We start from the raw sequence: 17,798 nt of genomic DNA on the forward strand, positions 1-17,798 counted from the left end.
TGTGGGTCACCTCTCCTGCTGGGGATTGAACTCATGGTGAAGCAGCTTGCAGCAAGCTTCATGGTGCTACACTTCAACTTGTTGCACCACTAAAGAAGGCCCCTGTATAGAATGTATTATGTTAGAACGTCCCATTTTCTGGAGGGTTTTTTTTATAAATGGATGTTGAATCTTAACAAGTACTCTCTCTGCATCTATTAATATCATCATACGATTTTTAATTTTCTTTTGTTGTTGTGGTTGAATTACATTGATCATTCTTGGGTGTTGAACCATCCGTGCATCTCTGGAATAATCCCACTTGGCCATAACATCTTATCCTTTGATAGCTTGTTGAATTTGGTTTGCTAAGATTTTATTGAGAATTTTTGCATCTGTGTACCTCAGGGAAATTATAGCCTGTCATTTCGTGTGTGTGTGATGTCTTTGTCTGGTTTTGGTACCAGAGTAGTATTAGCCTCCTCAAATGTGTTTGGAAGTGTTTCCTCTTACTTTTTTAAATAGTTTGAGAAGGATGGGTTTTAATTTGTTTTTGGTTTAGTAAACTAATTGATGACATCATCAGGTTCAGGACTTTGTGAGATTTTTGATATATTACTGTGTGATTGGTTTGTTCTGATTCTCCATTTCCTTCTGATTCAGTCCTGGATAGCAGTTCAGCTATAAGAATTTGCCCATCTCAGATTATTCATCTTACTTGCATAAAAATATCCACAGGAATCTCTTAAGATCTTTCATATTTCTGAGTTGTCTGTTGTAGCATGTTGTGTTTTTTAATGAGTTGTCTCCCCTTTTTTCATTTTGCAAATCTTGCTAGATGTTTGTCTCCCTTTTCAAAGATCAACTTTTGTTTTCATTGGTCTTTTGGACTATTGTTTTGATGTTTTACACAGGTTTTTTTTTTATTCTACTCACTTTTTTTTTTTTTTTTGGTTTTTTGTTTTTCTAGTTCCTTAAGGTAAGAGATAAGATTAAGTCTTCTTTGTTTCTTGATGTGGAACTGTATTGATATGGTAAAATTTTAGTGTATTCAAGTCTCTTCTTCCTATCCCCATCATTACAAATTTTCTTTGGTTGAATTTCATATGTATTTTATATACTTTAATATATTTTACTTAGTATGTTTATCATGAATTAATTCTAGTAAATTATCTTTTAAAGTAGTCTTGAGTTTGTGAAAAAATAAATCTTAAAATTTTTTACTTAATGTCTGTGTCTAAGCAGGAGTAATTTTTTCAGCAGTAACTTCATAAAGTCACAACATCTATTATGAGGACTAGAGTTTTGGAGTTGGTATTTTCAACATACAGTTTTTAGATTCTTAACACTGACTGTATTCCTGAGCCAGAGGGTCTGATGCTGGATGATTAGAACTTAAGAAAACAAAAATTGGTATAGTTATGTGCCTCTGAGAGCTTATGATCAAAAGGGCTTAGGGAAATACAAGAAACAAACTCTTAACAATAGGCAGAAAAGTAATGAATTTCACATATTTTATGTCCCTTAATAAAAGTCCTCCACATATTTTATGTCCCTTAATAAAGCATTCCATTGGATCATCCCTCAATGGAATGCTATTCAACCATAAAAAGAAATTGACAATTGAGACATGTGATGATTGAAGTGAATTGCAGGGATGTTAGGATGAATGAAAACACCTGATCTCAAAAAGGTTAAATATTTACATAGCATTCTCAAAATGAAAATGTTACAGTGATGGAGAATGCAGTCATTACCAAAGGTTAGAATTAGAGGGAAGGTATGACTTTAAAGGGATTTTAAAAAGGGTGGGGTTGTTTTGTTGTTGTTGTTGGGGTGTGTGTGTGGTGATGGAACATTAAGTATGCTAATAGTGGTTGAAATACTCTAGACAAAGTTACACTGATGAAATCCAAATAAAAGCTGTGCTTAGTTGTTAGTATTGTATCACATCCAGTTTCATGGTTTTGACAAAGCTGTAGTTACATAAGATACATTTGGGGGAAGCTAAATGATGGACACATGGGAACCCTTTAGTATTTTTGCAACTTCTGAAGCATCATATATTTAAAAATAAAAATTTTAAAAAGCTGTGTTATGTAAAAAGATACTTCAAAGAGAGAGCTCCCAATTTAGAGAGATTTTGAGATTAACCCTTTGAAGGGTTTAGTGAAGTTGAAACTTAATGAGCACTTGCTTTGTACCAGACACTGAATGTAGCACATGGTGACATGAACTGATATCATCCTCAAGCAACCCTGTGAGTTAAATGACCTCACTTTACACTTGAGAGATCTGAAGTCCACTTTCATTCAGAACCAAATACAGGAGCTTATGTCCAAGGTAATGTGGCAGTTTGCTCTGGGCTCCTTGCCTTTCCAAAGGCAGAGAATGATAATGTTGACTTGGTGGGAGGTATAGAAGAAAATTCTGTGGTAAAGAGAAAACATTCAGGCAAAGGACACTGAGATGTGGAGGTCAGAATCCAGAGTGTTAAGTTCTCCATAGTTCTGTTCACAGGCTGCCCTGAGGGCCAGTTCTTCCTCAAAATTCTGATTCATTGGCATGTGTTTGGGTAAGGACTTTCATACCCAGTATTGGAAAACATTGACCTAGAGAGTCAGGAGATAGTTTGGAGTTAGATGCAGAAGCCCTATATAATTGCCAGAGAAGGAATTTTTACTTTTTTTAAGTTAGGCAGTGGAGAGTCTTCAAAGTTTCTTTTTTTTTTTTTTTTTAAAGATTTATTTATTTATTCATACAGAACTGGGGTACAGGCCAGAGGCTCAGGGGCGGTGAGAGGCTTCACCAGAGACAGAGTGGGGAGCAGAACAGGCAGATCGACGAAGTACACTGCTGAGGGGAGCAGCTGGCGAGTCAGGAGAGGTCTGGCTCGCCATGTGGTCTCCTCCGGGGCAGGCGGCAGGCCGGAATCGAACTCATACGGAAGTGGCTTCAGATTCTCAGTGCTGCGCTTTAACCCGCTGCGCCACCAGGGAGGGCCCAAAGTTTCTTGATTAGTGGTTTAGCTGGTTTATAGTTAACACTGGAAATAATTACCCTGGTAATGCTACAAAATAAGCCAAAAATTTTTCCCCCAGAATTTTTTTTTTTCTTTAAATAAATTGAACTCCCTGAGCTTTTCTACCTGGGGATAAGGGTCCATTAGGATCCACTTTCATGACTTTTAAATTTCATCATTTTCATAAGAAAGTAGAAGTAGGGCTGTGTTCCCCAAAGCTGTTAAGCCAAAAATTCTTCTTTGGCCCAGCTGATTGTGAGACAAACACCACATTAAGTTGCCAGTTAATCTCCCAGAGTGGTACTTTAGGTCAGACCTCACTTTTGTAAGTATGAACCAATGATCTATAATTGGAAATGGAAAGCAACACTAGTTGATCATCAAACCAAGAAATAAATCCTTACTTAGGATGAGCTGTTGAGGACCTAGATAAATTCTGGGGCAGACAGCAAATGTTAGACATGGTGACAACAGGTGTTGTTGCAGACTTCAAAAGATGGTTTAGAAAGTGTCCTTAACAGATTCTTCATTTTATGAAACTTAGAAAAGAGGTGAGTGGAATTCGGTACAAGGCATTGACAATAGATTCTCTAACTTGTTTTGTTTCCATTTTTATTCAATTAATTAATTCGTAAATTACCTTGTGTTTGAGTAAGGTAGATGGTTGGGAAATCAGAAAGTAAAGTGACTTTCATGCAGTGACTAGTAAGTGATGCCCCAGACTCATCAGCACGTAACTGCAAAGGTCAAGGCTCTTGGCTTCCACATGAGTGTTGGCACTTCCGAAATACTTGAAAAATACAACTGTCTAGACCCCAGACCAGCCTGTGCAGAGCAAAGATTGGATCTGTGTACTTCTTAAAATCTTTAAGGATGATTCTCGGGCCTTAAATCAAACCTATGGTTAATAATGAAATTGGGGTTTTTTTTAATTCAATATTCCTGAAAGGCAGAGCTCACAGTGGTGATTTTGTTTGCCTTTGTTAACTGTTAAAACACACACACACACACACACACGGTATTTTGTTATTATTGGTGTATTTTATAATACTTCCCATGTTCTTGCATCTGGCTTTTTATCCCTTCGCTATGTTTTTTCAACTTTGCCTTGTTTTTATCTCTTGTCTTCTTTCAACTGTATCTCAGTTGAATTCCTGACATTCTTTCATTTTTTTTTTCAATTTAATAAAAGCATTTAACATGAGATCTACCCTCATAACAAATTTTAGTTCTACAATTCAGTGTTTCTATTTGTAGGCACAGTATTGTATATAGCAGATCTCAATTAGAGTAACTGAAACTTTTTGCTCACTGAATAATAATTTTCCATTTCTTCTTATCCCAGCCCTTGGTAAACACCATTCTGTTAATATTCTCTGCTCCTGTGAGTTTGCGTATCCTCATATAGGTGGAGTCATACAGTGTTTGTCCTGTGATTGGCTTATATTGTTAGCACAATATCCTCCTGGTTCATCCCATGTTGTCAGATATGATAGTTTCCTTCTATTTAAGGCTAAAAAATATCCTTATTTAAATTATTTCAATAAACACCCAAAAGTGGGATTCCCGGATTACGTAATACATAAGGGTTCGCTTTTCTTCATATCCTTGCCAACGCTTAAACTTTTTTTTTTATGTTGTTAGGATCACCACACTAACAGATGCTATCTCATTATGGCTCTGACTTGCATTTCTCTCATGGTTATGATATTAAGCTTTTTTTTTTTTTTTCCATATACCTGTTGATCACCTGTAGGTCTGCTGCTGCTGTTGTTTGATGCCTGTTATTCATATAGTGAGTCATATATTGTCTCCTGAGTTGTAGGAGTTCTGCATACTTGTACTAACCCTTCATCTGCTTAATGCTTTGTAAACATTTTCTCCCATTTCATAAGTTAACCTTCTATTTGGTACATGGTTTCCTTCACCGGGCAAAAGCTTTTCCGTTTGATGTTGTCCCACTTAATCTACTACATTTGCCTTTGTTGCCTGTATTTTTTTTTTTTAAGATTTATGTATTTGTGCATACAGGCCAGAGGCTCAGGGGCAGCGAGAGGCTTCACCAGAGACAGACTGGGGAGCAGGATAGGCAGATCTATGAAGTACACTGCTGAGGGGAGCAGTGGGCGGGTCACGGGAGGTCTGCTACGCCATGTGGTCACCTCCGGGGCAGGGGGGAATCAAACTCATGTGGAAGTGACTTTATTTTCTCAGTGCTGTGCTTTAACCCGCTGTGCGACCAGTGAGGGCCTGTTGCCTGTATTTTTTTTTTTTTTTAAGATTTATTTATTCATACAGAACTGGGGTACAAGCCAGAGATGTGTAGGGTGAGAGGATTCACCAGAGACAGAGCGGGGAGCAGAACAGGCAGATTGAGGAAGTGCACTCCTGAGGGGAGCAGCGGGCGGGTCAGGAGAGGTCTGCCACGCCATGTGGTCACCTCTGGGGAAGGCGGGGATCAAACTCACGTGGAAGTGGCTTTAGCTTCTTAGTGCAGTACTTTAACCCGCTGCGCCACCGGAGAGGGCCCTGTTGCCTGTATTTTTAATGGGAAATGTCTGAGAAATTATTGCCAAGACCAAACACCAAAAATTTTTCCCCTGCTAGCTGTTCTTCCCTCCTTTCCCCCCAGGAATTTTATAGGTCCAGGTCTTAAATTTGTCTTTAACGTATTTCGAGTGATTTTTGCATATGTTATAAGATCAGGATCCCAGATCCGTTCTGTTATAGGTGGTATCCAGCTTTTCTGGTATCAGTTGTTTAGGAGACTGCCTTTTGCCTTGGTGTACTGTTGGCATCCTTGTTGGACATCATTCGGCCATTTATGCAAGGTTTCATTTCTGGGCTCTCTGGTCTTTTCCAGACCCTAACTTTTCTATCTTTTATTATCCCACAGACCACTGATGAGCCTGCTGATCTTCTCATCTGTTTTCATTTTTGTGGGTGACTGAGAACTGGCTTTCAAAGTCTTCTAGGTGATTGAAGACACAGATGATTGAATTTGAAACAATACTTACAAGTTGTTTTATTTCAGGTCTGTCATATACCGGTCATACAGTTGGTTTCACGCCACCAACTTCACTGACTAGAGCCGGAATGTCTTATTACAATTCCCCTGGTCTTCATGTGCAGCATATGGGAGCATCCCACGGGATCACAGTAAGTATCCACAGGGCAGGAAGCAGCTCTTTACTCTTGATAGTGGTAGCAGCTGGTCCGCCCTGGGACACCAGTTGGAAGCCCTTAGATATCAGTTCTAACAATTTCTTCTGCCCACCTCTCCCTGTCATTTTGTCTTAAAACTGTAAAGACTGCTCTATAGTTTGATACTGAATTCTGGGGTTGAAACTAAAGTTCTTCCCAGAGGGCAAACCTTCAACTTCACTTACTGTGAAAAAATTGCCCTCTGTAAATGTAATTTGGACTCTGCCTACTGCCTCAACTGAACTCTGGCCAGCTCCTTGCCAAAACAAATTATAGCTGGTTGCCATAATGTCCAAGATATTTCTTGTCTGTACCATCGCAGCTTACTTATCTTCCATCCTCAGTATCCTCCCTAAAATTAGGCCTGTATTAGTCTTACTCAGAATTTTCTCCTGGAACTAAAGGTAACCTGAGGTGCATCTTGTCCTCACTCCTCTGGGGGCAGTTTTTTCTTTAGACCTTATTACTTGGTCAATTCATTATAGAGTGTTATATAATGAATATATTAGAAATGCAACAGGGTATCTTTAAATGATTCTACAAAAGTATATCATCTATTTTTTACAGGTTTGATGGGCTCCATGTTACAGCAGAAAAAAAATTAGCTTAGCGTAGATTTCAGGATATTAAAATCTTGTTTTGAATTGCAGAAAGAACTGGGGAAATAACTGACAGAAAAAATCAGCACATGACAGGAAAAGGAGCACAGACAGCCAGTTTTTAATGTTAGGATTGTCTCATTAAAGGATTTCAGTTCATTAGTTCACTCAGTGCACGTTTCATACTAATTTCACATAGCCTATTCATAGGTGGGATGTGTAACTGCTGCCTGTCTTCAAGTTTTCATTGCTAGTTCCAGAACCAGTTGGGATGGACTAGGATGTCATTGCCAGCTTCTGGTCTTTGGTCAGCTTCACAGAAGCTATATAGAAATGAATGTTACATAGACATGCCTTTACCTAGACTGACCACTGCTCCTGTCATCTCCACAGAGGCCTTCACCCCGGAGAAGCAATAGCCCTGACAAATTCAAACGGCCTACGCCACCTCCGTCTCCTAACACACAGACCCCAGTCCAGCCGCCTCCGCCTCCGCCTCCGCCGCCCATGCAGCCTGCGCTCCCCTCGGCAGCCACTTCGCAGCCCACCCCTTCGCAACATTCGGTGCATCCATCCTCCCAGCCTTAATGCATGTGCTTAGTCTGAATCTCATGTTGGGACTCATACAGTGGAGCCATCTACTCAATGCCAAAGGCTTCCTCCCCTGGCATATTTGGATCTGACTTATTTGCACTGAGGTTATCTAGGCTTCACTATTAATTGTGTTATGTTTGTCGGAAACGCAGCCAGTGTTGTGGGTCTACAACACTAAACAGACAACTTTTTCCATCAGTGTTTTACTTGAATCTACATGTACGTCCATTCCCTGGCTGGAACATTTGCTATTCAATATTTGGTAATTCAGCAGCAGTGTGCAATTTTTGCTTGGCCCCAGAGCTTCATTTTCCTGGCTTTTAGGTTTGTAAAATAAAAAGGGATATCTTTTTTATATATTTTTTTTTTCATGAATTTGCAGGAAATTCCTGAGCTGTTGTTGCCTACCCCTCACGGTGTTTACCAAACATACCAATAATTCAGCACTACAATTCAGACCTTTGAAAAATCTAGCTTTTGGTATAGATTGGAAAGTTAGATGGATCAGTGCCCAAGTCAATAAACTGTTTAATAGAGCTTTCTACAGATACACTTTTTATAGGTTATTTTCAGGATCTATCAACGTCCTTGTCTCTGGTAAAACAGATAGCCTAAGTAGTGGATATGGCTGTACCAAACATGAGATGGATAATTACTGTATATTAAAGTGTGATTCTTTCATTATCTGTAATGTTAATCTACCCAAATTGACCCACCTTCACCTCCTGACGTGAGTCAGTAAATGTTGCCCTGCCCACCAGTGGTTGCGATGGCTGATTAGAATGTGCTGTTTGAGTTCTGCAGAAGGCAATGTGATTGTAACTAAACAGCTATTTCCCTTTCCATTCTTTATTTGTGTTCCCCTGAAATAGAGTTTGAACAAATATTTTAAAGGTGCAGAATACTATTAGAAAATACTATTTGAAATGAACATTATAGGAATATCTTGGCTTAACGCCCAGAAGATACTTTATTGCTTGACAGAAAACAGGTGTAGAGGAGAGTAGCACATTAGCATTGATAACTGCTTATTTCACCCAGTCTAAGCAAGTGCAGTGTACAAAGAAGTATATTCTGAATACATTATTCCCATTCGTTTAGCACAAATAAATTGTTTGGTTTCACTTTGAAGTGGAACACTGTGAGTCACTCATTTCTTAATACTTGCCACATCTTTATTTTTGCTTTTCAGCAGTTACTGTTTTGTACTTTGGTAGTAAAGTGATTTTTACCACCTGTGTTTGCATATTTATATATGCTGTGGATGAAAATAACTTACTAGAGAATGTATATTTTATGATGAGAATGTGTATCTGTTGGATATAATCAGAACTGAAAGTTAATTTATCAGTAATTTTTAAGAGTCCATGTTTTGTGACAAACCATCTCTAATAGCTAGCTCTTTATTGAACACACTCCTAAAAATAAGGAACCATGACATTGTAGATATTTAATATTGTACAGTATGGAAACCTCCATTTTTGCCTTCGAATGCATATTTAAGAGTTACAGAAAGAAAAATGTCTCGTTGGATAATAGTGTTTGACTAGCATTTTAAGAATTTGAGAGTAAAAGCAACAATAAGATTATTCACCTCTTCCTGCTTCCACCCCCAAACTGAGAACATCACTCCTCGATTGTTTGGAAGAAATCGTACATCTCTGTAATTTTATTTATAATGTCTGTATAATCATAGTTTTCAAGTATGGGGAAGAAGTTTGGCGTTTAGTTATTGAGACTTTAGGTTTTTAATTCTGTCAGACGGGGTCGTTTCAAACCCAGGGATTTCACCAACAGCTCCCTCCTGGTACATTGCCATTCTGAGGAATTCTGAGAGTAGGCAAATTGCCTTCATGGTACAGTTCTCAGTTTTTCTTGTAGGAAAAATATGGTATATGTTTACAAGACTCTTTATGAGATTACAGTCTTCAAAGCTGTTGGAATAGTGTCTTGCATGCAGAGTTCATAATGTAATGATCTTCCTTCTACTTCCTATCTATTTAGTTACCTCCTGAAAGCACAAACGTCAAAACATTGCCATACAGTGAATAAAAAAGCACTTGGAGTGAGCAATCAGTTCCTGATAAGCGCCTTTTTGTGACGGGTTCTTGATTCAGATAGAAATGTAGTGCTGGTTCCCCTAGTCACTTCATTCAAAACAAAGCCCAGCACCTTCAAACAGCACTTTTGAACCTTAATTGTGTTGCCTCTCTCTGTGAACATTCAGCATTGACAGAACAAACACTACAATTTTGAACTCATGCTGTTTTGTGTCCTTCTAAGGTATTTTAGGACCCAGTGTGGAGCCTGTCACGCTTGGGCAATACCTAGTAGGGCAATGTCTTGGCAATTGTTTAGTCACCAGGAACCCATAAGATTTCTGACCTTGAGACCATAGAGGCAAGAGTCTCCTGGCCCAAGGGAAGCTGACTTAACCTCGGGTCCTTCTCATGAGGGCTGAACATGGTGACTGCCATTCCTGTTGCCCACTTGCCCAGAAGGCCTTTGTGAAATCAGTAGCCATCCAGAAGGCAGGCGGGAGCCGTCGTTGCTTCATTTACCAGTCTTGCTGACAGAGACCCTTGGCTACCACTGTGCTGCTAATAGGATAAATACTCTGTTGCCAGATTACCATGCCTTTTATATAAAACCAAATTACCTAATACCTGACACCTCTCTGGGCTCTGAACTGCTTTCTCTCATCAAGCATGCTGGCCTTCTAGACAGAATGGTAGAAATTTGGCAGATGTTGGAAGTATTTAAGATTTAATTTAACATATTCCTTTGTTGATTGAAAGGAGTTTTAAATTCTGAGCTCCTGAGAAACTGACCAGCAACCATGGAATGAATGTGATCAGAATGTGGCTTTGACACCAAGTGCTGCTGTCCCTTTGTAATTGGCGTCCAACAGATTCAACCAGAAATAAATGATAACGTGAATTTTGTTAACTGTTCAATTGTAAGGAAAAGGATATGTATTGCTCTTTACTAAAAAGACACAGACTTTGCCTGCACCAAGCCTTGCTTGTAGAGGGTGCCTGAGAAGGCAGGAAAGAGCATTGTAGCTTGTGCTTTGAGAGCTTGATAATTGTATCTTTACAGAAGAAATATTTCTGTGTAACCTGATCTTCTGTCTAGTACTTGTTTTATAGGTAACCAACACTGAAAACATTGTAGTGATGACTACCAAAGAAATACCTAGTAAAACAACCTTTTATGTCCAAATTATTAAAGAGCCAGCCATTGACGCTGCTACATAAGTTCCATGCTCAAGAGCCATTGTAAGAGATTAAGGGTTTTTTAGGTTTTTGTTTTCTTTTTTCTCTTTAATTTTTTGATAAAACAGACACACACAGCTATTAGCTTAAAATGATGGGGAGTATTTTCCAGATGCTCAGCAGTTGTGATTAACTGCCAAGCTGTGGTTGCGCTTGTCAGGCAATTGAAGGAATCCTGTGTTCCTGATAGTGTGGGTGCTGTGTGTGTGCGTGTGTGTGTGTGTGCATTCATGCCTTAACTCTGGTTACTGCTCAACTTTAGTTCTTGACTTAGTCTGCACCGTCATCTAGATTGTATTGTACATCTCGGTCCGAACTTCATCCTGGCAAAAACAAAGTTGCAGGCACAACAGTTTTAAGAATGCATTCCTCCGGAAGAGTTTGGTCAAGGTTGACCCTGAGCCGCCTTTGGACTTTATTTGGAACTTAGCATGGAAAGCAAAAGTGGGCTGTCGAACAGAAAGACACCAACAAGGAAGAGAGGAGAGCAGAGAGGAGCATGACGTTTGCCTCTGCCTAGCTGTGCACACTGTATGTTCACGATAGTTTGTCTACAACTTGACTAGGTTGGAGTTCTGGTAATAGTGGTGATCTTGACATTCTTGGTCAGAGTTTAGAGAGATGTAAGACTTCCAATTAATGTCTTATTTACTTTATGTTGATTAGTCTTTGATACATGTGCTGAATCACAAACCTAAATAAAGATAATTTTTTAAAATGGACCTGTTGGGCCTTACATCCTCTTTCTTTCTATGAGTCAGAAAATGAAGATTGTTTCTCCCTTGGTTCAGAAAAACCATTTAACTGCTATATACTAAAATCTGCCTTGGCAAGAAAATGTGAGGTGCATACAAAAGTTGCTGGTACTGTTCTATTTATCAGGGTGCTGGTTACTTGGATATCTTGAGTATTTGCAAATTCATTCATTTGTATACTCTTGATATTCTGTTGTATTTCAATTTAAAACTAAACATAGGAGATGATGAAGAGGAAGTTAACACATCCCTAAAATGTTAACACACATATAAGCATACACACTCGTTCAGGTGATGAAACTCACATCCAGTATGTATTGAGTTTGTTAAAAATCTTAATTCATTTGCCTTTCTCCTCCCTTGTGGGAATCTTGTTTGTATATTCAGTTCTAGATTTGTGTACCAATTCTAAAGAGGCCATGTAGTGCCTGGACTGCTGCTAAAATGAGACACTTGTGAAGGTCTCCAGTGCAGCCCATCACACAGGAAGACACAAACTAATCCCTTCTACATCCCTTCAGGTATGAAGAAACTTAGAATAGTATTTGAAATAATGTCTCACATTATCTGGGGATATGTGGTTTGTCAGATGCATTTTAGTAAGCTCTTAACAGTTGGAATCCATGTTCTGTGAGGTGAAAGCACAAGACTTAGGAAGATCAGTCTGACAAGAACAAGGTTACCTTGTGAGTGCAAGCTTTAAATTAGGCCCTTGTCTATATAAAAGGGCTAAATGTTAGTTTTGACTCACTTTGGTTTAAGAGTCCATGTTAACAATGAAATGAGTTTTATTTAGTTTTGTTATTTGATGAATTGGAATAATCAAAATCTCAAAAGGCCTCTCTACCTTAGTTGTAACTTAATGAGAATACTGATTAGGGAGTTCCATGACCTCTGAATTTACATCTTTGCTTCATCTACCAAATTTAGTGTTTGTGTCTTTATAATGGGGATGGCCCTTCTGACTTTTCTGGAGAAAACGGGACTTAAAATGCTTAAACAAGAGTGGTTTTCAAATTGTGCATAGATTTTTCTCCATAACAAGAATTTGTGTCCACATGGTGCTTTAAAGTTGAAGTGGTTAGTTTAGGGTATTTGTTTGCTTATGAAAACTACATTCTTTTGTAAAACTACATTTTTACCTAAAACTACATTTTTTATTTCATTTTAAAAATTTGTGAAAAGTTTAATTGTATTTAGTCACTTATGTGTAATCCAGACCCAAACTTTTAATACTCTTCTTTGAAATAGAGGAAGTAAGTGCATAGCAAATTATGATTTCTTTGTGATGTTTATGTTGACACAAGCAATTGAATTCCTGCTCTTAATTCCACAGTGCATTCAATGTTATTAAACTAAACATATGAGGTCCTTTTCTGAAGATTTTGTCTTAAACCCTCCTTAATGACTTAGTACAACTTTAGGAATCTTAAAATTTTTCATCTTGAAAAAAGGAAAAAGCCAGACTCAGAAGTAGAATGGATAATAGAATTAGTGACAAGAATGTGGGAAGTTGTCATAACCATTCTCCATGCGTTTAGGAAAGCAAAGGAAAGTGAGCATGATGAGAGGAAGGGGACATATATAAAAGACTCATTGAATTTCTAGAGATAAAAAAGTCTAAGTCAAAATAACAAAAAACTCTAAGCCTTTGATGAATTTAGGTTTATATTCTTTAAATATTCCTGAGAGAGCTCCTGAAATTCAAGTTAAGCATATTTGACCTTTTCTCCTGTAACCCTCCCCTGAGGATAGCTATGTGGTGTTCTGAAGAATCACTGTTTGGAAATTATTAACCTCAGAAACTGATTTTCATCTCTTCTTAGTCACTTTAATGTGGGGCACGAAACCTCGAAGTGTTAGGTTGCCACATCCAGTGCAGTGTCCTGTGAGGTCAAGTCTGGTCTAAGTCTAGTTTCTGAGCTTCAGTTTCCTCACTTATAAAATAGGAATGAGACTGGGGTTATTAGGGTCAAATGGATATGTTATGACTTCACAGTGTGAGGGCCTCCTTGCTGGCACAAGGGGTTAAGTCTCAACATTATGAAGCTGTCAGCTGCCACTGCAGCACAAGTCAGCTCTATCCTCTGCCAGGGAGCTGCCCACATGGTGCAACAGACCTCTGCTCTCCCACCCACTGCTCCCCCCCAGCAGTGTATTTCAGTACATCTGCCAGTTCTGCTCCCCACTCTGGTGAGTCCTCTCACCCCTCACACCTCTGGTCTGTACGCCAGCTCTTAAATGCATAAATTTAAAAAAATAATAAATCTTTAAAGGAAAAAAGATTTTAGAGAGTGTAAGTTTCTTTGTATTTCAATGTCTTGATTCCAAGATTTCATTCATTCTACAAAAATTTTTAATACATGAAATATATATTAAAATTATTATGTATTCAGTCCAGTGCAGTGGGATATGTGCTTGCAGTTTTGTTCACACTCCCTCCAGTTTACAAATAGAAGAGTTATGACTGTGGAAGCAGCAAGCTGGCATCCACACCTTAGAAGAGCTGCTAAGTCAGAGGAAGACTTCAGAGAAGTTGATCTTTGAGCAGATTTTTGAAGAACAGGTGGGAATTAGGTGAGGGGGCTTGGGACAGAGGGGACACCAAAAACCTAGAGCTATGAACATTGGTCCAAATGGGTTCCCTTGGATGCCAGATGCTCACTTGGGAGATGACCCCAGGAAGTGGGTGGGGAGGTGGAGAAAGGGAGTATTGACTCACCCATTAGCTTATGGGCCACTGGATTTTATTCCAGTCCCTCAGGAATAGGTTAGCACATGCCTCAGAACTGAGGCATGCACCTTGGGACATGTGCCAAAGGACAGGAATGGTGGGACTTGAATTCGCCACTCCTTTCACCTATTGGTCGAAAGTAACCCTGAGGAGAATGATCCCAAACTTGGATTTTCTGAGTTGTACTGTAACAGGGTGGTCCCTAGGAAAAGGGGAAGTTTGAGGTTCCCTGCCCCACCCAGAAGGAGGGTGGAGCTGAGCAGAGAAAAAAGGAGAGAAGAGAAAGAATCAGGAGAGAAGAAGAGAATGAAGGTGGATGGAGAACAAGAAGGAAACCTGAGGAAGCCACATGGAGCATCTAGCATGTGATGAAGAAACAGTGCTTGTTTCCTGACCCTGGACTGGTTAAGGCAGATGTGGGTGAGAGACCTGTAGGGAGGTGACTATGGCAGTGTTTATATTGATTTTGATTTAGCTCTTTTTCTCCCAGATTTGTCTGGTCATTTCTGACCCTTTTCCATGGGTCCCGGCCAGAAGTTGCTTTAGTCTTGTGGCAGGCTTTCAGGCCTTGCTTTGGGCCAATCCCTTTTGGGTTGACTTTTGCCCACGAGGGGATGGGTAACTTCAGGTGTTTGATTTAGAAGTTATATTCTTTGTGTTCCATATTGTGTATTTACTGTATTAAAGTCCCTTTTCATTAAAGTTTTATATGTTTTGTCTTGATACGGCAAATGGCAGAACCCACTTAGAGCAGGCAGTTTTGGGACCTCAGGGGTGTCCCTCTCTCCCTGTCCTCTAACAGATTTGGTGTCCTGTAACAGATTTGCTACCCTGTAACAGTACCAGAGCTGCCTTAAAAACCATAGGTAAGAGAGCCAAAGGGGGCTGTCCTAGGCTTGATGGGGATACTGAGAAAACACATGAGTGTTCATGGTGGCATCATTCTGAGGCATGGGGCATCACACCCATCCACCTTACCTCTCCTGGGAGCCAAAGAGCTCTCATCATTATTTTTCACTTTTCCTTTCCTATTGTTACTTTGAGAAACATTGCTAATGTCAATGTTTTGATATATGTGACCAAAAGCTTGGTCAGCCTATTATTTCACAGTTACAATGTAAGGACATTTAAATATCTTTTTATTTAAAATGAGGGAGATTTTTTATTTAAAAAACAAAAGGAGTCCTTGCTTGTCTTGGAAAAATAAAACTGAAACAGGACCTTGCCTTTCATTGCAGTCACCCAGGCCTGAACCACAGCTGTACCAAGAGCAGAGGGCAATGCCCCTCTTCAGCGTGACCACGCTCATCCCACCACCTCACAAGTTAATACTGGTTGGTCCTGCCTGGATTTTGAGTTTCTCAACCACACCATTGGGGAATTTGAAATACAGGTTTGATATGGCTGGAGCTATTGTGTGCACATGAGAAAGGAAAGAAGGAAAAGAGTAGGGCAGTGAGGAGTGGTCATTGAAGACCAGTTTGGAGGGAGGCCTCCATCAGAATTTCCTAGCACAATCCCTGCTAATAATAAGAAAGTGGTATTTAGAAACAGAGGGTATGGTAATTCTGTCTGTCTTGTGAACCTCATAAGGAAGGGTAGCCAAGATCCAAGATAGGATTCAAGTATTTCTGGGTTATCTTAGCTAAGATACAATCTAAGTTGCCCTAAGTGCTCCCTAGATTCAGCATAAAGCATCATTTAACTGGCTTAGATAGGCACATGTGCTTGGATCTGGAATTGTAGAGATGAGTGTTGGAAAAATATGATTGATAAGTGTCACAATCTGCTCTCTGCTCTGTATTGCCTGGATTTTCGTAATGTAAATACTTTCCTATGATTTCAAGCCACCAACATCAAGTCACAGATGCTGGAGTTGGAGAGAGATGATCAGCGGCCCTCCCTTTCGTTATATTTCAATTACGTAAGTTACCTTAAAAGCATAATCACAGCAAAATGTAAAATGATCAGGAAGTGAGGTGTTATGAGTATTTATTACCTTTGTTTTAAATTAGCCTTTTAAGTTATGTTTATATAACTTTAATTTTAGTAGTGTATGTGTTTAGCAACCATTTCTCCGAATTCCTGGAAATGTACCAATCATCTTTCAAGAAGCTTTCTGAGCTAATTCGAGGATACTTCTGGACTAGGAGTCAGTGGTGGTTCCTATCTTGGAAGATTTCTGGTGCTTCTATTTTCCATTGTAAGGGCATTGGTGACAGTGAGATCTCAGATCCCAAGCACAGCTGAAGGCGCAGAGCAAGTTGGGACCTGGATTTGGGAGAGGGCATGAGAATGGGTGAGACTTTCTCAGGAATCTGAAAGCTACTCAAGGCAGCTGCTTTTGGAAGGATCCAGCACATAAGGACAAGACTGTTTGTTAGGCCTTGGCAGGTTCACCTGAGGGGTATGCGGGTTTCTCAGGACACACAGATACTACTGCATTCTGCCTTAGGTTCCCTCTCCATCACTCTCAGCTGCAGTCAGGACAGGAGGCCAGCAGTGCATTCCCCAGAAGTGAGGACATTACAGGGCTTGAAGAGCCCCAAGGGTGGTCATTCCCCATCACCCCAGCTGTTACTTGTTTATAGGTAGTCTTGGCTAGACCAGCTGCCCCTTCCCTGTTCTGCTCCGTCTTAGTTGAACTATGAACTAAGACACATAAAGTTTAACTAGCCCCGTAAGTGGCAAGGCCAGATCAGAGTGTCTGTTTCCAGAACATGCCATTTTAACCAGTTGATGGAAAAGATATGTGGGAACCAATTGGAGGATTCCTTCTGAGTCCTCAGAGTAAGGAATTCCACAGCAAAATCCTTGGGAAGAACCTGGAGATCTAGGAGCAAGGAACAGGGTTTGGTTCAGATTGGAGGGAGAAGAAACCTGTGAACTTTGAAAAGATACCTAACTTGTCTGGGGATATACATGTGTGCTCTCAGGAGCAAAGGGGCCTGCCTCTCTCCCTGCTACTCTAGCACCTGAGAGACCAATGGCATCTTGTCAAAGGGGGAATGGATAAAATACTTCCCCTTCATTTCTTCTCTGGCTACAGTAATGGTGTATGGCTATTTCTCTTATGTACCTGTTTAAGATTTTTACCTCTGAGAAACTGTACTCCAAATCCATGAGATATGTGGAGGTGTGTGGGAAATCACAGAGACAGAAATCTATCTGGGGAAGAGTCCAGATTTTCCATAAGTCATTTCTCCAGGGCTTTAGAAGGGTTATGTATGTCCCCAGGGGAATTCCCCTTAATTATGACTTCAAAGGCATACTCTGCAGAGCCATCAGGGAGATTATAGGATTGCCTGAAAGGTAGTATATAGGGCTGGAAGAGGAAAGGCCTCCAGTAGCAGCAGATGTGGGCTTGAGGTAGACTAACACTTGCCTGACTCCTGATTAGTGGGAGTTCCTATTATCACTTTCATCTTTCATTGCTATTTTTTTTCTACTTTTTGTTGACTTGTAAGTCACATTTAGTCTGTCCTGTATTTGCATGATAAAAATAACATTTCTAAGATTGCTGTATTTTTTAGAGGCTTATAAACAAAATAAAGATGCAATGATATGGTATTTTGAGTTTGCTTTAAAATAATGTAATGGGGGAGAGTGTTTGGGGAAATAGATGTGGTTATA

General features: G+C 39.7%; 1 protein-coding gene across 1 annotated transcript in view; it reads left to right on the plus strand.

Moving 5' to 3' along the window:
* CCDC6 (coiled-coil domain containing 6) overlaps positions 1-11,412 on the plus strand; it is a 102,431-nt gene extending 91,019 nt beyond the window's left edge. Inside the window, exons 8-9 of the mRNA XM_004680872.1 lie at positions 6,036-6,160; positions 7,198-11,412. Coding sequence (XP_004680929.1) covers positions 6,036-6,160; positions 7,198-7,392 — 320 coding nt within the window. The 3' untranslated portion in view covers positions 7,393-11,412. The remainder of the gene's footprint in view (positions 1-6,035; positions 6,161-7,197) is intronic.
* Positions 11,413-17,798: the final 6,386 nt, after the last annotated feature.

The sequence above is a fragment of the Condylura cristata genome, unplaced genomic scaffold (assembly GCF_000260355.1).
Source record: "Condylura cristata isolate star-nosed mole 26May11 unplaced genomic scaffold, ConCri1.0 scaffold00011, whole genome shotgun sequence".
Taxonomy (NCBI): Eukaryota; Metazoa; Chordata; class Mammalia; order Eulipotyphla; family Talpidae; genus Condylura; species Condylura cristata.